This window comes from Panicum virgatum, chromosome 1N (assembly GCF_016808335.1).
Source record: "Panicum virgatum strain AP13 chromosome 1N, P.virgatum_v5, whole genome shotgun sequence".
NCBI classification, from domain to species: domain Eukaryota; kingdom Viridiplantae; phylum Streptophyta; class Magnoliopsida; order Poales; family Poaceae; genus Panicum; species Panicum virgatum.
This window is the reverse complement of record NC_053145.1, coordinates 33,161,211-33,181,247: the sequence shown is the minus strand read 5'-3', so window position 1 is coordinate 33,181,247 and position 20,037 is coordinate 33,161,211. Positions and strand designations below refer to the sequence as shown.

Genomic DNA, 20,037 nt, shown 5'->3' with positions numbered 1-20,037 from the left:
CAAGAACACCAAGGAAAAGCCATGGTTGCTATACTTTGGTGCTTCAGGCAAAAGCCTCTCCCCTGCCTTTTATAGCTACCAGGACACTTGCTAAAGAAGAACCCGTGAATCAACAGTGCACGTTTCACGGACGCATTCATGGCAGCATTCACGGGCGCAGTCAAAGCTGCAATAATGCAGATTCTTCAAACAGTAACGTCTCATGTGAGCACTGAATAAAGAGTCGTACATCTCGGGTTTTATTCCTGAAATTATTTCGGGTGCAATCAGTGTGGCGGATCCAACTATATCATTTTTCTGGGATTTTACCTGAAAAAAAGGTCTTTTCGGATTCCGGATCTGATGAATCCTGCAAATAATCTGAAGGATAAAATCTGATGCCACGACTTAAATCTTTAATTCCAAATCTACGTTCGGGGGCTACTCGCAGCAAAAGGGATTTTGATTTAAGGCTCGGGGGCTGCTGGATATAGGCATCAAAGATTTATTTTTCAATTTTTTTGGAAAATGGTCTGAAGTGACCCTCAGCCTGATTCTGCGATTCAACCTAAACCTCGGGGGCTACTCCATATGGAGCGTGAGTACTTCACGCACCATATATGATTAAGATTTTAGGGCTTGAGCACCTCACAACCTCGAAGCAAACAGAAGTACTTGAAGTACTACTCGACGTATTTGAAGGAAGGACCAGAAGCAACCAGAAGGATGTTCTGACTACTTGAAGTACTCGAAGACGCCCAGCCAAGTACTCGACGCCTGCAGGACTCGGCTACGAAGAGCTCGAGGGCTTGTCAGACCCGGGACAGCGGGACTGCTTATAGATATAGAATGTTCGAGAGTAAGAGATAGCTCATGGATGTACCTTACCTCTTTTGTAACTACCCGAATAGGTATAGAACTAGCTACAGTACAAAGGAAACTACCCGATTGTGTTGTAGTAGGACTCCAACTATACTCGGCTAGGACTTTCCATGTAACCATGTCCCCCATATATATAAGGGTGGGCAGGGACCCCCTCCAAATCATCAACACCTAAGGCAATACAAACCACACAGGACGTAGGGTATTACGCAAACTCGCGGCCCGAACCTGTCTAAATCTTTGTGTTCCTTGTACCATCTTGTTCTAGAGCAGTCGATCCCTACCTACAAACCCTACTGCTAAGGATATCCCTGAGCAGGCTTGGCGGTAAACACCGACAGGGTACCAGCATGTTTATTTTTTTAGTGTTCTGAAAACTAAAAATGAGTTTCAGAAAAGTACATTTCTTCACGCTTAAGAGATTAGGAGAGGTTAGATCGTAAGCCCTATATAGTGTAGGTTATATCAGGTGGCTGTAAATATAATATCAACTAACTCCTAGCCATTCATTAGCTGTGTATATATATATTGTGATTTTTCTGCAGGTACACTAACCCCGCTTACGTAGGAAAGATTAGTAGCAAATGGCTAGTATATATAGGGAGAGTACGTATTATGCCACCGAATGATTTACGTATATTGCTATAGTTTGATTGGCAAGAATTTCTTTTGTGAGGATGTATAGGTCACGCATGCATCATATCATGCATATTGTTTTGTTTTGAGTGTTTGTAGTATTCTTGTATAAGTTTCTTCGCACCATGTACATCTCATTTTCGATAATGTCGAACCTAATGTGGTTAGGAAAAAAATTGTGCATTGTAATTGGGCAAAAGCTATCTACGTGTTTAAACCACTAAAGTGCAAAGATACGAGTTTGGTAGTGATTAGTGTTTCTTGTCTCCGAAGATGAAGTCTTCTAGTCGATCCTATTATCCCTAAGGGTCGAAATAAGGATGTTATCTTTAGGCGATATCCTTGGTTGATTATCTTGGTCTGACTTCCATTTCATAACCAGCTACTACTAACCCATTAGTGGCTCAATGACCTTTCCACTTGATCCAAATAGGGATATTCTCAACTAGTGGTTAACGTTAATTGGTCTCTAAACCATTCATCCAAATGCTCGAAAATTATCCATCTCAGCTATTTTAATGACTCGAAGCACCATGTTGCTCTTCTAGCATTCATATTCATTTAAATACAATCGCCTTGATCCTTACATCTAACTCCAAATTTGCTTACATTCTTGCTCGAATAAATATAAATAAATTATGAACTTGAGCCCATACATTCGAGTCATCCTGCATGAATAGGTTTGCAATATTGTTGCATTGCATAATCACACATTGTTTCGGTGTGGGTTTGATATGGTGAAACCGGGTGACAGTTCAACTAACATTACGTGTCCCTATATCTGCATAGAACTTTTGATGTTTTCAAAATCCGGGGAACCTCTCTTTTGATTTGTGCTACCTGGGTTGCTCTCTATGATTTCCTTTCGTAGTGGTAATTGTTCCTCGAACTATAGTGCCGCGACGGAGCCTAGGGCCTCGTATGGACGCATACGATTGAGTCGCTGGGAGCGCGCTGGTGCTTAAGTACGTGCGGACATGAACTGCTACGAATATCTTTTCCTACAACTCTTGTGATGCAAGTTTGTTTTTAAGGGGGTAGGCTGCATGGGGATAACAACCTACGTGGGTAGTATTAGGTTCAAGTATCTGGGAATCACGGGCCACTAACCTGCATAGCAACATATAGATTTTGCATCATGCAATTTGATTAATAGACAATATTGAGCAAGAATGTTCTTGAGCAGAAACTTGCCTTAATGCCCTTTCTATATTGATTTCAGCAGCTCCTTGAAAACTCACTTCGTATAATCATGATTCCTGCTTCCAACAGAAGATAGAATTTAATTCTTTCAAGAACATCCTTGATGTAATCCTTTCTAATCAATATCCATTGAGAGTCTCTTCGTGTATTCGACTTGTACGACTTGTTATGTTTTCTTGGTGCCGGTTAACTGGTGTTTTGTTCCCAATTTGGTCTGGTACAAGTGACTTGGAGCGTTTTTCTTCTTCCAAGGATTTCCTTGGTTTCTTTTAAAATGTCCAACTCTCGTGAGTCCTACACATTTTCTTGAGGTCAATACTCAACCCTTGCTTTCCCATTTAAATCTCGGGACGAGATTTCTTTAAGGGTGTAGGATTGTAACACCTTAGGTGTTAATCACCTATAATTAAATTTAATCATGACTATTAGTTTTAAACTTATGCGATAAACCACTAGTTAAAAATTTTATGTCAGCTCGGGCCAGACCGGTCCAACCGGTATGAGTAAACGGTCAGACCGGTTGAACCTGTATGACTTGGTTGGTCCCACAATCATTAAAACAACAAGCAATATCTCTCTCTATCTCTCTCTCACTCACAGCTCACTCTCCCTCTCTCCCGCTCACTCCCTTCCTCACTCTCTCTCTCACGCTCTCCCTCTCCCTCACGAGCTCTCCCTCTCTCTAATGCCCTAGAGTGCAAATCCTCCATCTCAACTTGATTACAAGGTCAATGAAGCTTCAAATCGGGTGGGGGACCTTCCTCCCCACGAGCTCCTCCCATGGTACTTTGGACTTCAAGTTCTTCGCGCGGGGAAAATCTCGTTCTAGGTATTCAAACTTGCGCTGGCCCGATCTATCTTTCTAGGAGGTTCTAAGTGATTTCCTTTGGTCAATCGTCTCTATATGCATCCCTCAATTAGGATCTAAAAGGGTTTCGATTTTTGTTGGTTAGTTTTCCCACAATAAGGATTTCGGTTCTTGATAGAAGAATTACTTGTCGGAACTTCCGACATTGGGTCGGAACTTTCTACGTGATTGAATCGGGCAGGCTGAGTACCCTTTATCGGAAGAAACCTGACATTTCCGATAGTTATCGGAACTTCCGACACTCTATCGGAACTTCCTACACATTTATTTTGGTTTGGCCGAGTGCCTTTTGTCGGAAGAAACTCAAAACTTCTGATGGGGTCGGAACTTCCGACACTAGGTCGGAACTTCCGATCAGCACAGACCTTCAGTGCTTATAAAATACGTAGAAAATTATAGAAAAATGGTAAAAATACAAAACTAGTTTTGTTAGCTTCGTATTTTTATTATCAACATTGTAGAACCATGAAATGTGTTATTTGACAACATGTTATATGCAGTTTTATTTATATTAGATAAATGCATTTCTAGATTGTTAAATGCGTAAATAGAGTTAGAAATGTGCTAAAATATAAAACCAGTTGGGTTAACTTTGTTAGAATCATGTAAGGTTTAATTATCCTCCGCTTATGTAGTTGTTTAGGTTTAGGTAATGGTGACCTTGTGCTTGTATTGCTACAATTTTTGTTGCATCGTCCATGCATTTATACATATGCATTGTTGCACCTCATTTAGGTACGCTAGATGTACAACATGTGGACGTGAAGCACGCGGTGTTGGAGTTGAACTACAAAACGGTATTCGGTGGACATTTCCAAAAGATGGAAGGATCCGCTGAGGCAACTGAAGACCCGGCCCAAGGTCGGAACGGCCCAAGGCCTTGCTAGTATTAACACTGACTTAGTGTTACCCTCAGACAAGCCCCGGTGCATGACCTACTATTTTAAATTATGATTCACTATATATATGTTTATTTATTACTTGTGCATTAAGTTTTAGAAATTATTTAGAACCCTAGTTGCATGATTCTTAGGTTTCCTTGAGTTATACTAGTATGTATCGGACAATAGCGATGTCATGCTTAATAGGTCTCGGTAGAAGTCGGATGATTTCTCGTCAACCGCGAGATATAGGATTTTATAGAAGTCGAGTAATTGCCGGTTACTCGCGAGATGTATAATTGTCTTCATACTTCAATGTGTGAGATATGAAAAAGAATGGAAATGGAGACCGGACGGGGAAGGTTTATGAGATGTAGGTATGGCAGCAGGACAGGGTTCCTGGGTGTCTTAGCCCCGTCCGTGTCGAATAAGGACCGTACCGTTGTTGGCTCTGCTGATCATGTTTGAACTGTACTAACCGCATACCGGGAGTAGGGAGTAGTCGAGTGGCCGCGGAGAATTGTGATGCATGTATTTACTTTTGGTGGTCTCTCGTAGAGCTCGACTGACTATACGCTGGTGGGGCGGTCCTGTAGTTCAAGACGGGGAGGGGAATGGTTGGTGCGTGTGGTCCGACGGGGCTTATGCGTGCTGTGTTGGTTAAGTCCACGTTGAAAGGTCAAATCGAATCGATTCGCCATCAGTCGCTCTCGGATATGGGCATCTTCATCACTGCGTCACATCGTAGTAATGAGATGGAATTTGCTTGATATATTGTTATGATCAATTGGAATATTATTACATGCTTCACCATGTTTGCTTAGATTGGCCAATATTAGTTGAGGGATAAGATATATAGAATCATGAGCTAAAATATGGAAAAATAAGGATTCGCTTTATTCGCTTTTCTGCAAAACTAACCACTGGCCAAAAAGCTTTGCATGTCTAGATATGTGGGCTAAGTATACCCAATGGTCGGGTAAGTCTTGCTGAGTATTAGTTGCTCAGGGTTTGTTGTTTACCCTGTTTCAGGTATAAAAGCTAACTAGACTTCCATCGGTGGGCTCGATGTGACGTCCTGTCCTCACGTCTCCGTAGTTTTCGATTTATTGTCTTTGTTTTACTTGTTATCTATTATAAATATTACTCAAGTTAGATTCTCTTCCGCTGCTGTCATTTCTTATAATAATTCTAGATTGAAAGCTGTTTTGTAAATGTATTAATATTATTTACTATTTTCTTTTTTGTGAAATTATATCATGCTGGTACCGTCTGCGCTCACTGTCGTGCGAGACTTCTGGTGTCGGTCGGCCTGAGGGTTGGAAACAAGCTGTCAAGTTACGTCTAATTAAGTTAATGCACCTAATGCGTTCAAATGATGGCCATTACGCTTAATTAGCCGGTTTAAATTGGCGGTTCTGTCACACTGATGAAGATTCGGACGAGCCGGGACAAAAGTGCTCACACTCAAAAAATATTGAATCTTCCATCCTGTTTAACTCTAACACTCTATGAACCATTTCTCCCATGTAATCTGGATATTCTCGATGCCCCTTACGAATTTGCCAACAATTTCTATGATGAGCTATTTCAAGATTTTGGAAACGATTGCAATTCACCTAAAGAGGTGAATCGCGGCCGCGCATCATGTAACCAAGAACACGTGAGCATAGAGAACTCATACGGCACCAAACTGGCAGCACAAAAATATTTCACATCTCGGGCGGCAGAAGAAAACTTGTATGCATACCTCATCACACATTTGTCGTATCAAGATACTACGTCAGCTGTTGACAAAAGAAGCTGAAATCTGGTTGGAGCAGCTGGAACTGGAAACCATCACTATGGTCCAGCCATTATCCTTTCCATGGTTTCAATTCCCAAGAAGAAGAATCTCCCGCTTGCAAACCGCTAAAATATGGCTAACCACTAACAGGACAGGATGTGTACAAGTCGAAGTTCGACACACTGTATAATAGATAACTACTGATAGGAATTATTATACACACCAGACAATACATTGGTTAACTACCTAATTGGAATCATGCCACACCTTTGGTTAGTTAACTGGTACTTGGATGCATGTCATGTACAGTTGTCGCAGGTGATGAACCTCCAAATCCTTTTAGTCCGCCGGCCAATTTTGTCGAGCTTCTTAATGACAATGGTGAAGACCTGGAAGTGGTATGGAGCACTAGATAATTCTCCACGGCTCCATGAAGTTTCACTACCAGTAAAATTTCCATCCGGTTCTTCGCCCTGAAGGTAAAGCCTGTTGCTTGAATCACTCTTGTGTAGGTAGAAATTTCTACCTCCCACATCTCCAATTTTGTCATTTTTGTTCAGACCTGGGGGCAAAAAAGGTCAAGCTGTTACTCTTGGGATAAGATCAAAACTTCCAGGAAATGTGGAAAAATTAATATATGTTTCATAACTTTCATCACTCAGATTTAGTTCACTTCAGAGAAATGTGGAAACATAAATATACAACCAGTTTCGGGTACATATAATGAACTAGCTGCCTAGGTAAAATCCACTTTCTTATTGTCCAACGAATGTTTTTCAAAGGTTTCAATGACAAATAGCTCCAGGAGGTAAACACATAATTTCAGAATTTATTCTACAAAATGAAAATGGGTCCACATTCTTCTTCAAGTATAGGATTTGGAGTTGAGAGGCAACTGGTTATCTGCTGAAACTTGAGCTCCCTAGAACAACCAGAGTTATATGGATATCAAACAGTTAAATAAGTTCTCCGAGACCCAACCAGCACTAACAAGAATATGTTCTGGGTAAGCTCTAATGGATATCTTGGTGTTGCACATATGGCAAACAAGAGGTTACTCAATAATAGCTAACCTTGTATATTCTAGAAGAATGAGGTGTTTGCAAAAAAAGGGAGCCAGACTGTGCCTCATGCTGGCCCAGTAACTTCTTTTTTTAAATAAGTGGCCCAGTCAATCTTCACTGCTGCAAGTTGCCTATCGGCCTATAGCTGATCCTCAGCCTAGAACAAGATATACGTATATTCTAAAGCATAAGGATAACCTTCCCCATTGAATAGTATGCCCAAGCAGGAAAAAATAATATTTAAACCAGTTCCATTGAGCGAATCTCCTAAAATCAATACTCCAGTCTACTGACATTTTGCTCAAGACATGGCATGTTTGGATTCAACGGCTAGAGCTATTTTCAGCCTAAAATAGCCCAAACTAGTCCAAAATCTCCAAACATGAGGGCTAGAGTTGGTTATTTGGAAATAGCCCACCTCCAAAAACTAGCCCATCCAAGAGGTGATTATTTGAGCTATTTGATGTGGGTCCCACTAGAAAATCATTTTTCTCCCTCCCTTGTGGCCGCATCGGGCCAGTGCTCCCTAATCCCATCCGCTGTGTTGCCTCCCTGCGTCGCCTCCCTGCCGCCACCTCCCTGTGTCGCCTCACGCCGCCGCGTCGATCCGCCGCCACAGGCCCCATCCGCTGCCGCCGGCGGTGACCCGCCCCCTCCCCTGCGTCATGTTCGCCGCCGGCCATGACCCGCCCCCTCCCCTGCGACATGACCGCCGCCGCCCTCCCGATCCGCCGCCGCCGGCCGTGACTCGCCTCGTTGCCTCCCCCACGAGCGCCGCCCCCTCCCCCACGCGCCGCCGCGTCCCTCCACCGCGCTATCCCCAAGCCGGCGCCACCCTCCCGGCCCGTTGCTCCGCCGCGGAGTCCTTGACCGCGGCCCCACTCCCCCTCAATGCCACCGGATCCGGACCGCCGGCGCCGGGCTTCACCGCATCGCCGGCGCCGCCCCCTCATCCCCGACCGGATCTCCATGGACGGCTTCAACTTCTTCCCCGCGAACACGCAGCCGTCGCAAACGTCGGCGACCGGCCTCGGCCACGCTCCTGCTCCTCGTGCCGGCCTGGACTCGTTCGACCTCAACTCACAGGTGCCGCCGGCCGAGAATTTCCCCCATCTGCATGTGTACGGCGCGTTCCTCCAGGGCCACGGGGAGGAAGGAGCTGGGCTCGACCATGGCTCCGGTTACCCTCCCCCTCGCGCACCGCGCACCCTGGGTTTGATCGTGGCTGGGTGGCTCCGCCTGCACCGCGTGATCGCCAACTTCAATTCGGCGCATCGTCATCGGCGGGAGGCGGCAGCGGTGGAGGCGGCGACGGCATGCCACCATGGCCTGACCACGGTGGAGGCTCGTCGTCCGGTGCAGGCGGCGGCGGACGGGGGCGCGCGAAGGTCTCTTCGGCTGGTTGTCATCGTACGCGCTCGTCCTCGTCGAACCGTGGCCGCGCGAGCTCACGTGGTGGCCGCGGTGGCCAGCAAGGGGTGCCGGCCATCCTCAAGCTCCCAGTGGCAACTACATCAACGTCGATGAAGAAGAAGGATACGAAGAGGAGGTCGAGGACTTAGGCAGCTCCGGCGGCCCTCCGGTGAGCTATGACACTCGAGCGAATTGGAATGATCTGAATAATGGTTATTTGTTGCAATTGTGCTTAGAGCAAGTGCAAGCGGGCCATTACAATGGAAAACCAAATGAATGGTGATGGGTACAAGGCTATATCCTATGGTTTTTATGCCAAAACTGGAAAGAAGCATGGCCGTGGGCAGCTAAAGAATCAAATTGGCATACTTAAGAGCACTTACTCTTTTTGGTGCTACTTACAAGCACACACTGGTTTAGGGAGGAAGCCAGATGGAACCATTGATGCTGATTCAGATTTCTGGCGTACACACACAGAGGTATATTCCATTCTTGCCCTAACTTGCCCTTCTGATCTCTTGTGCAAATTAATAATCAATGCGATATACATAGATTATTACTGGTGAAAATTAATAACTTTCCCTAACTGGTAGACTATGTATCTGCCTGCCATGTAACATGTTTTTCCTAAAAAGATGCACAGCTCTCTGAGGTCTGAATTTCAGCTTTGATTTCCATTTGCACATCTGTGGTAGCAGTCGTCATACTAGTTAGTTGGCATATATACCAGTATGAATCTTGAGGGGCATATATAACAGAAAATGGTTTTGTATTTATAACAGAAATTGAGGCATGAGGCCTGTATATCTCAAGATCACTTGGAATGCACCTCCAATTATTATAGCTCCCTGCAGGTGCTTCATTATCCACTTGATGCTGCAACCAGAAATTGGATAATAAAGATGCTGTGTGTGTCATGATACTTTAGGAATAATTTTGTTTCAGCATTCATGTGTACAGAAATACTTTTCAGCATTCATGCAGTCTACTTTTTTCCTAATGACTTCTTTGTTTGTTTGCCATCAGTATCTTGATGCTTCAGTTCTGTGTACACCAATTGAATCAAACTAACTTATCTGCTTATCATTTGTACAGAACAAACCTTGGCTGAAGAAGTTGAGATGGGGTCCTCCAGGAAACTTGGACTTGCTAGAACAAATGTTCAGTTCTAGTACCATTGATGGAGGTGGTGCCTTTGTGCCTGGAGATGATTATGGTGCTGCCCAAGAAGGTGCTGAGGATGCATGGCCCAAAGAAGCAGAAGAAGAGGACTTTCAGGAAACACCAAGAAGCACTAGTAGTAGCCAAAAGATCAGTGGCAAGAGGTCTATTGAGAGTACTACCAGCACTTGTGAAAGTCCAGTCAAGAAGAGCAAAAGCCCAATGGTTCGTTATGTAAGGGACTTGTCCATTACCTTCAAGCAGGCCGTGCAAATCAACAGTCAGGAAATGAAGAAACGGGCTAGTGACAAGGAGGCTTTTTCAGTGAGGAGGTGTCAGCAATTGGCTTTTGAGTGTGGTGTTGAACAAACAAGTGAGGCTGTCTTTGCAATGGCCAAGATGTTCCAAGACCCCTTCCAAAGGGAGTTCTTTAACCCGAGATAGTTCTTTAACCCCTATCTTGGGTATGTACTCTGATAACCACTTTGTCAAACTGCCACCTAGATCACTATTTGCCCCAGAAAGTGGTTTGCAATGGGTTCAGAGGACTTTAACCCGAGATAGTTCTTGCTACAAGATGTTTAGAGTTGAGATACCATTATTTAATAGGCTGCATAATACTTTGGTGGAGTCATATGGTTTACAGTCAACAACAAAAATGTCATCTGTAGAGGCTCTGGCTATGTTTTTATGGGTTCTTGGAGCACCACAGTCAGTTAGACAAGCAGAGGACCGTCTTATTAGATCTTTGGAGACAATAAGTCGGACATTTGATACAGTTCTGACTTGTGTCCTTAGATTAGCACCTGACATAATTAAACCAAAGGATCCGGAATTTTCTGAGGTGCACCCTAACCTAGAAAATCCAGATTTTTGGCCACATTTCAACAACTGCATAGGAGCAATAGATGGGACTCATGTCAAGGTTGTGGTGCCAAAGAGCAAGAGGATTCAATACTTGAGTATTAATCTATACACTGATTGATTTCAGAACAGGGACTGTTCTGATAATCAGTCTTTTCATAATCAGAACAGTCTTGCCTATTTTGTTCTTACCACCAAACTGTTTTGGTTTTGATCCTCTTTTTGTCTGCCTAACTGATATTGGTCCAGATTTGAGTGGCGTTAAGGTTTGCAAAAGGGGCACACTGCAGATAATGTGATTGTGGTCCTGATCCCCTTACTGCTACTCATTCACAAGTTTTTCAAGTTATTTTGTCCAGTGATTGTGGCTGCAATGCATGATTGAGATAGGAAGGAAGGTTCTTTGGTACAGATTCCTTGGCAGTGTTTCTGCAGAAATGGAAGACTTGTTTAGTGCCATACTTCTGTAGATGCTTGATTTCTGAAGTGTGTATTGTGATGGTGACTTGGGGTCTTATAAATCTTGTTTTTGCATGTAGTGCTCCTGCAAGCTTTTCATATATATAAAAAAAATCTTGGATCAGGGAAGGCCACGAAATGTGATTGCTCCTGAAGCATCACTCTACGTATAGTGTTAGGTGCCACACGGAAGGCCATAGTGTAGCAAGGCATGGTAGGATCTGGCAGGAAGAGGGCTTAATTGGATCTAAATGATTGGAAAGGTATAAATAGCTCTAAATAGCCCTTGGATCCAAACATGTCAAGAGCTATTTTATTAGAGGGCTATTTGCTTGGGCTAAATAGCTCTAGCCCAAATAGCTCTAGCCCTTGGATCCAAACACGCCCATGGAAACGCCTTCTATACACTCCAGTCTCCAAGGCTAAAAAGTCTTGAGGATTAACTAGAAATTTGGATCACAAGTTCACTAGGACCGCCTTAATCTGCAGTTGAATTTGTCTTAAAACAAAGGGGCAAATAACCCCATAGTGACCGAGAAACAAAATCAGAAACCTTAATCTGAATTCCGTAACCTCCACAACCACTGGGAGGGTTGTAGGGAGCCACAGGTATAATTGCACACTAACATCCTAATTGCAAGCATATACAATCGCAAAATGTTTGGACGCAAGTTCTTAGGCCAAATTCAAGCATCGTCATCCAAAGAAAAGATGATACACTGCAACACTAATTGTTCAATGAAAGGTTCGTCAAAAGCGTACTGGCTTACTCTGAAGACTGAAGTGAGAGTGGTGAAGCTGGAAGGCCTCCGCGGCAGCCGGGTCCAGGCGCGGGCTTCGCCCCTCCCTGGCGTACCTCTCCACCACCGCCGCAATGGCCTCTCCGACGCTGGCGTCTAGCCTGACCATCGCCTTTACCGGCCCGACGCTCCCCTCCACCGTCACGCTCACCACCACCTTCGCCTCCTACAGCAGACCATCGCCCATCAGTTGACTCCACAAAAAGCAAGGACATAACAAGGTTGGTCTCAGTTAATTCGCCGTATACATACCTCCCAGGGACTGGGCTTGTTGAGGGAGGCGGCGGAGAGTGAATGGCTGAACGGCGAGTCCGGCACGAAGACGTCAAAGCATGTGTGGGGGCGCTCGAGTGGCGGTGGCGGCGGAGACGACGAGGAGTCGTGGTCAAACCCGTCCGGCACGGCGTGGACCCGCGAGCCGAACCAGAGCGCCGGCTCGGACGTGGAGCGGGCGAGGGCCCGCCCCTTCCCCTCCCGCCGCGTCCGCGACCGCCGCGAGGGCCCCAGCGGCGCCGGGTGAACGGCCATCCGAAGTCCCCGCGCACCGCTCCCGCTCCCGCTCCCGCTCCCGCGCTTGCGGTGGCGGCGCGGCGGCGGGGACGGTGATGCGGCCGCCGGCGATCGCCCCACCCGGACAGCGGAGAGCCGCGACCGGCTCTTCCTCCGCTCCGGCATCAGGGCGCGCATGCCTGTTCTGGAGATGGAGATAAGTTCTCGAGTTGGTTGCGTCGCTTCGGTGTCCGGTTTGGTGGTGTCGTCGGCGCAGCGCTTTACTTTGGCGTCGACGTTACGGCGAGCTCGTTTATGCTTTAAGCCACAGCCCACGGAGGAAGAGGGGAGGAAGCTTCGCCGGCGGGTTCGACATCTGTAGAGCCGATCCAGTGGACAGCGGCGCAGGTACTAAACCATGGTCACCCTGTCAGTGGGGTTGCGTCCATGGACGGGGAGCAGACGCCGAGAAGCGGGGGTTGCCTCGGGAGGAAACAGTGCAGACGTGATTCTCCGCGTGGTCGGGGATGGCGAGAAGGGGCAGCGAGCTGCTGGATATTACGGGATGCTGCCACCGGGGGCTTGGGGCTTTTAGCCATTGATTTTACTCATGCCCCAACCTGGCCGATGGGGATTGGAAGGGCGGCCGGAGGGTAAATGGGAACTCATGTCGTGCCATGGACAGTTGGACCCTTTCCTTGTCGGAAGATCTGGTGGGCCCCGGAGGCAGTTCGGTCGTTTCCATCGAGGCCTCTAACGCGACGCGGCTAACACCAACGAGAGGAAAACGAGTTATTTCAATATTTGACATCGAATATGCAGGGCTCAACTCTTTTGACATTAAATTCGTAGGTCTTTTAAAATATGACACTGAGCATGCGAATTATTTCAAAACGTGAGATTTCGACTTTTTTTCATAATTTTGCTAATTTTGTTTATGTTTCCCTTTTTCTGGGCACATGAAATACCCATTTTACCTCTAACCATATCCTTTGAGAATTGATTGGATCAAATCATTCTTGGATTCTCCTTCTCTCCCGTGCTCTGCTCGACTGCTCTCTCTCTCCATCTCCCTTGTAGGCCGGGGTCACCCCCTACAAGACACTGCCGCCCCATGGTGCAGGCCCCTGCAGGTCGCTGCCCCTTGGCCTTGTTTAGTTTGCAGGCACAGTTCCTAGCGCACGTAAGTCGAGAAAAGAATTTTCTATGCATAAAGTCTATTTACAAATCTTTTCAGGGATGGGTATAACTTTGTGTGACGAATCTAATGACGGTAATTAATTAATGATTGGCTACAGTGATACTACAGTAACCATCCTATAATTATGCAATCAAAAGCCTCATTAGATTCATCAGGGATCCAAACGTAGGGGTTCTGAAGTTGGTTTTTTAAACTGACTTAGTTTAACACCGTAACTAGCGGTCAAAATTAGCTACAGTTCCTAACGCTAAGTAGCGCTAGGAAACCAAATAGGGCCCTTGGTGCCGGCTCTTGCAGGTCGCTGCCCTTTGGTGCAGGCCCTGCAGGTTACCGCCCCCTACAGTGGCTCTCCTGCAGCGGGATGGTGGTGGCGGCGGCGCTCCGGCAGCAGCAGGCGGGCGGGGGACAGCGTGCCTGTGGCGGCCGGGCAGCGCGGCTCCTGCGGCGCCCCGGCGAGCAGGAGCGGCCGCTCCGACTGCGGGCTCGCTGCACGCAGCCGGTGGCGAGGCCAAGACTGGCGCGAGGAGAGGAGGGCCTGGAGAAGGGGATGAACATGGGAGAAGGGGATCAATCGATTCCAAAGGATTGGATAGGGGGTGAGGGTAGAATTGGAAGTTCAGGTGCCCAGAAAAGAAAAAACACTAGTGAAATTCGCGAAATCATGAAAAAGATTTGAAAGCTCTCATTTCGAAAAAATTCGCAAGCTCAGTGTCATATTTTGAAAGGCCTGCGAATTTAATGTCAAAGGAGGTGAGGACTGCGTATTCGATGTCAAATATCGAAATTCCTCGATGAAAACAGGACGAGAAACGTTGTTAGATAATTTGGCAATTTCGGGTAATTTTAATTTCAAAATTAAGCATATAATTTTGCAATATTTTCATGATTATAGTGAATGAAATCTAGTATGTGCACGTGTTCAAGATTAATATAAGTTTAATAAAAACTAGAATGAAGTACAAGAGTTTCAGTCTGTACTCCGGGACGGGACCAGTGTTCGAGACAAGGGTTGATGACTAATCAAAGCGATCCTTAAAAATTATTGACTCATCAAAGCCCATCAGAACGTTCAGGTTCCTTAAACCTGAGGCACCACCACTATATAAACCAGCTCCCTCTCTTCTCATTACACACAACACAACTCTCATTACACACAACACAACTCACAGTCCATGTACTCCAGCTTAGGAGACCACTCCTTTCTCCTCGACTATTTCTCTGCATCCTCATTGCTAGCCTGCGCATACAGTTGTAGCGAGAGCAGGCCTCCGGAACCTTTTCTTGCTAAAGATCCTGCACGGTAGGCGACTTAGCTGGTGTTATTATTCACCAGTAATTGTGAATATTTTATATCTCAAAGTAATTAAATATAATTATATTTAATAGCAAAATGTTTCTCATCTCAGCACATCACGTCGCACCGCACCAAACCAGCCAGCCAGAACCGAGCCATGGTGATGACCTCGACCATGCCTCGCCATGCCACGCCACGCCCACAGCCTCAGCCCAGCTCGATGTTGGCACTCCTTAGCCTAACGAATTACTTTGAGAGACTGATTGTAGCTTTCACCAGGGAGTATACTTGGGATATCGAATCCAAGGAACAGTAAAGCTTCGACCAAACTTAGAGATCTTCAACCGGACACAACCAGCGAGAAGAAGATAAAGGGAAGAGGGCCTAACTCCAGATAACCTACTACTCTGACTAGTTGACGAGCTAACTACTGACTTGATCTGCTTCGGCGGCTGGAAGAGGAAGGACTTTAGAAAGGGATGAGAGGGGAGTCCAACGGCAACCTGCAACTACTGCTATGAAAACACCCGAACGTGGTGGACTGCAAGGGACGGATAGGACTGTCACCACCTACCGCCTACCACAACGGTTCTGTGGGGTGGAACACAACCTGAGATAACTACCAAGCCTAGGCACCACGCCCACAGCTCTCGAGCTACTTGCTCCTACCATGTACTTAGATAGAAAGCAACCTCAAATAAGTAGAACTTGCTACTTACGCAGACTCAGGATCCCGCAGATCAAAGTAAGTAACTAAACAAGTAACTAAGACAGAAAGTAAAGCTAGCGAGAAACTGAAGTTGAGACAAGGAACTTACTCAAGTATATTCCTCCGAGGTGGATACAAAAGTGGAATAAGACCGAGAGAACTCGAGTCTGCTCCTTTCAGCTCGGCTTTCACTAGAGCACTTACCTCACTCCCTTCCTACTCAACACAAGAGTATAACAAGAGACTCTCTTCTCTATGGATGGGTGTGTGTTACAAGAGGGAGTTTGGGCTCTATTTATACTACTCTATGGTCGGTACGGAGGTGAGCGTCGGTTGCACACAGGTAAGGTAGTTGTGCTTGTCTTTCACGCCAAGGGAGAGCATCAGTGGCCTCCAAGTGGGGCCGGCCAGCCTCCCCTAGGCCGGCTGGCCTAGGGATGTGGCCATCTGGCCACCGCCTTTGAGTGGACGCAATGGATCTCCTCCTGAAGTCAATGGCGATTGCGTGGCTCCAACGGAAGCAGTTAGAGGCCGGCCGGCCTCTCCTAGGCCGGCCCGCCTGGCTCTGGCTCGGCTCGGGCCTCCGTCGCTCTGGCACGTTGCACACAGGGCCCACATTGCTCCTCAAGTTGAGTTGAGTTTTGAATCTTTGGGTTGTCATTGGATTTGGGTTCAACTCCACTTGGTTCAAGCCTTTCGATCTTGACTTGTGAATTCTGCCTGAACCACATTGGTGTGAACTTAATCTTGTGCTCAAAGCCATGTTCCACAAAGTTGCACAACAATATGTTGCAGGGGTAGGCCGGCTGGTCTGGGATTCACCCCATTTCGGCTCAGTTTTGTACATGTTCCTGGATTCAAATACTCACCAAAACTCATGGAACTTGTTATTGTTAGTGAAAAATATAACAACTTAGTTCTAAAAGCATGAAATCCGAAGGAATGTTGGCGGTAAAAATCATCGAAATCGACCGCCAACACACCCCCACACCAAGACTTTGCTCGTCCCGAGCAAAAGGAGTCGACAAAGATCCTGAGGATCAAGCAAAGTCCAGGGTTCATGAACTCTAGTATGCATAAGAATTATTCCAGAGCTTTCCTTTCATACACCGGATTTTGGGTGGTAACACCTTCATGTTCACCTATTGACCTCCAGAATAAATCAACGAAGATCATGACTAGCTCCTGTTTCGCAGTACTTGGAAGATTTTTGTTTTTAAATCAATTCAAGGCATACTCTTTTTGCTCAAGTCACTCACTCACTTGATTTTGTTCACAACCTTGCTGGCTCTCCAGAAGTTGTTCTGTAAACGATTATGTGGAGCTAAGTGAAGGATGTGGCATACCCTCAACATTTATATTGCAAGATCAAACCTAGTGTCTCTTAGCAGTCTAGATGCTCAACTCCTGGGTCGAGTGCGAGTGAGAAATGAAGATATCTTTCCATGGTGGTTTTGTGTCTAGCACCCTACATGTCCCCCTTCTTCTTCTCTTTGTTTTTTTTGAGACATGAATGTCATTCATGCTTTTCTTTCTTTTCAGGGGAGTGTAGTGCTGTTTTGCAACCACGTCTCATGGACTTTGGTTTGATGGACATGTACGTGAATGATCCCAAGAAGATGAATTAATCTAAACTTCTTTTGGAGGCACTAAACTTGAGCAAGCTCACAATGCAGTGGATAGCTATAGGTTTGAAATTTGTAAGTATGGCTTTGGAATGGGTATCAGTAGAGTTGAGCATAAGAGTTTTGCCTGGTTTTCTGTTTTTGAAATAAAAGCTTCCAAGACCTTGAGTTAAGAGCTAGCACAACTTCATGTCATTAAATCATAGAAAGCAATAAGCAAGCGATCAGGTGATCCTAAACATGAGTTCCAGAGGCAATTCGGTACTTGCATAAGAAATAAAACTTAGCAAAATCATGTTTGTGAAAAGATTTCAACTCTTCCTAGTCATTTCATTTAAATGTCTTATTTGAATTTAATTAGCATGATTTTGAATAAATTTGAACAAGACCAAGAAGGATCAGGGAGTAGAGATAGCAAACCGTGAGCACGCAAAGGGGGCCAGAGAATGGCCGATAGGTGGGGCCGGCCGGCCTAGGAGAGGCCGGTCGGCCTGGACCTGTGGCCAACCGCCGTGGCCTTTTTGCACAGGTTCAGGCTCGGTTTGTTCCACTCCAGAGAGGTTGTTTTGGTGATCTTTCAAATATCTCAGGCCGGCCGGCCTGGTTTAAGCCGCCCGGCTTGCTTTTCTTTCGGAATTCGTCCAAATTTTTCTGGGATCTTGTGTTCACCCTTCTCATTCGGTTTCGCTGCGCAATAGTCAAACGTGAGAGCAGGGGTGTGGTTGGCACACACATGTGTACCAACCACATAAACACTAAGAGGAATGAACTTGAAATTTTATTTTATTCAAAGTAAAGATGTGGGTGCTGTTGAATACAAATTAAATGAAACAAAGAAATGAAGAAAAATAAAGCACCCAAACTAAACTAAAACTAATTTAGATCTAACACCTACTTGAGATCCGGGGATCTATAGAGATCCTCGTTCCCGGTTGCCTTCTCAAGGCTTTTGATCTTAGAACAAACTGCCTTGCGAAGGGTGTCCACCCTATCCCCTAACTCCATCCTATCAATCTCCATCTCGGCTACGCGCTCATCCATGTTGTTGAGGCGTAGTCGGAGAGCAGCGAGCTGCTCGCAGAGTGAAGCGATGTCGTTGGGCTCCTCCTCCTCGTCGTCGTCATCATCGGAGTCGGTGTAAGCGTGGACCTCTAGCAGTCCATGGATCGGTGGTGGCCGAATATGGCGACGCACCGAACTCAGCGGAAGATCTGTGCCGGTACGATCCAATGGAGGGGTAAGCATCTTCCCCCTGCCGACCTTTGCCCCAGACACACGATGGCGTGGAGGGCTAGGACTGGCGGGAGAGTATTCGGGGGAGTATGTGGACAAGTCCTACTGCACCATCTGGAGTGCAGCGACTTGCACGACACGCGCCTCTCCCGACGACGTTCCCGCGTGCTTCATCACAACCTTCCTAGGGGAAAGAAACCCTATGGTAGGTCGTGTCGGGCTACGCGTGCGGGAGAGCACGAGGGGCCTTGATCCCGGGCCCTGGACAGAACTCTCCACCGATCCGGGAGACAGGCGGCATCGGGGTGAGGCTGGCCGGCCTCCCATAGGCCGGCCGGTCTAGGCTGGCGAGAACGCGGTGATTTCCACCGGTTCTAGGATCCTGACGCTGCTCGACGATGCATGAGTTTGGTTGGACTTGGAGGGTGCTCTAGGAGTAGGTGTGTCCATGGCTTCGGATTTTGGTGTTTTAGGGGAAGATTGCGAGGCCATGTTGGTGATCTCAGAGAAAAGGATGAAACTCAGAAAGAGATCTGGTGCAAGGTTGAGAAATGAGGAAGAGGAGGGAGCCTTTCGGTTTAAATCGACTCATCGTGCTCCGAACACCCAGGATCAAAACATTTGGGCTGCGGTGAACGTTGCATGAGAGGATGAGGCCGAACAACCTCGGAGCCAGGCCGGCCAGCCTAGGGTAGGCCGGTCGGCCCCACCTTGTCGGGTGCGGGCTCCGGTCTTCTGGAAGATCCTCCTGATCCCTTCCTTTCTAGTGTATTTTGGTGTTTTGGTCTAGAAAAGGGAAGAAAGAATAGAGGGGAAAAGGAAAGAAAGATCTAGTCTAAGATAAGGCACGTTTATGTACGCGCGACGACCGTAGATGATTATTCTATCTCGGAAAGCTCGTAGACATCTACTTCTTCAATATCAAGAATTTTGGGCTCGAGGAATGTCTTCAATCTCTGGCCATTGGCCTTGAAAACATTCACGTCATCGTCCTGGAGAGTTATAGTGCCATGGTCAGCGGCGTTGAGCACTAAGAAGGGGCCTTCCCACTTGCGCCTAAGCTTACCATGACCAAACATACGAACATGGGAGTTGAAGAGGAGTACCTTGTCTCCCGTTTTGAACTATTTGATCTTGATACGCTTATCATGCCATCTTTTTGTTCGCTCTTTGTAGAGTTTAGAGCTGTGGTAGGCCTTCTCCCTCCATTCATCCAATTCAGCCAGTTGGATTTGTCGCTTGATTCCGGCTGACTGGAGATCCTTATTCCACCTCTTAATTGCCCAATGGGACTTATACTCGAGTTCAACTGGTAAATGGCAAGTCTTGCCATAGACTAGTTGATACGGTGTCATACCGATCGACGTTTTGTAAGCCGTTTGATAAGCCCAAAGTGCCTCGGGTAATTTGCTCTTCCAACCTTTCCCCATGGCATTGACCTTTTCCTGCAGGATGTTCTTGATTTGCTTATTGGATGTCTCTGCCTGACC

At 46.4% G+C, this 20,037-nt stretch overlaps 1 protein-coding gene across 1 annotated transcript; it reads right to left on the bottom strand.

Annotated features, from left to right (window-relative positions):
• Window positions 1–6,159: 6,159 nt before the first annotated feature.
• LOC120655639 lies at window positions 6,160–12,778 on the bottom strand. The gene is made up of 3 exons (XM_039933559.1): window positions 12,249–12,778; window positions 11,967–12,162; window positions 6,160–6,797 (listed from the first exon to the last, which is right to left on the bottom strand). The coding sequence occupies exons 1-3, from the start codon at window positions 12,681–12,683 to the stop codon at window positions 6,535–6,537; spliced, it is 894 nt and encodes a 297-aa protein (XP_039789493.1). The 5' UTR covers window positions 12,684–12,778; the 3' UTR covers window positions 6,160–6,534.
• Between the last annotated feature and the right edge of the window lie 7,259 nt (window positions 12,779–20,037).

Bases quoted from the DNA above. Each gene is read 5' to 3' on its own strand.
- LOC120655639 (XM_039933559.1), bottom strand. From the start codon at position 12,683: ATGCGCGCCCTGATGCCGGAGCGGAGGAAGAGCCGGTCGCGGCTCTCC. The intron at 12,163-12,248 runs GTATGTATACGG...GGTCTGCTGTAG, and splicing joins ACAAGCCCAGTCCCTGGGAG to GAGGCGAAGGTGGTGGTGAG. The intron at 6,798-11,966 runs GTAAGCCAGTAC...TTTTGCCCCCAG, and splicing joins CTCTCACTTCAGTCTTCAGA to GTCTGAACAAAAATGACAAA.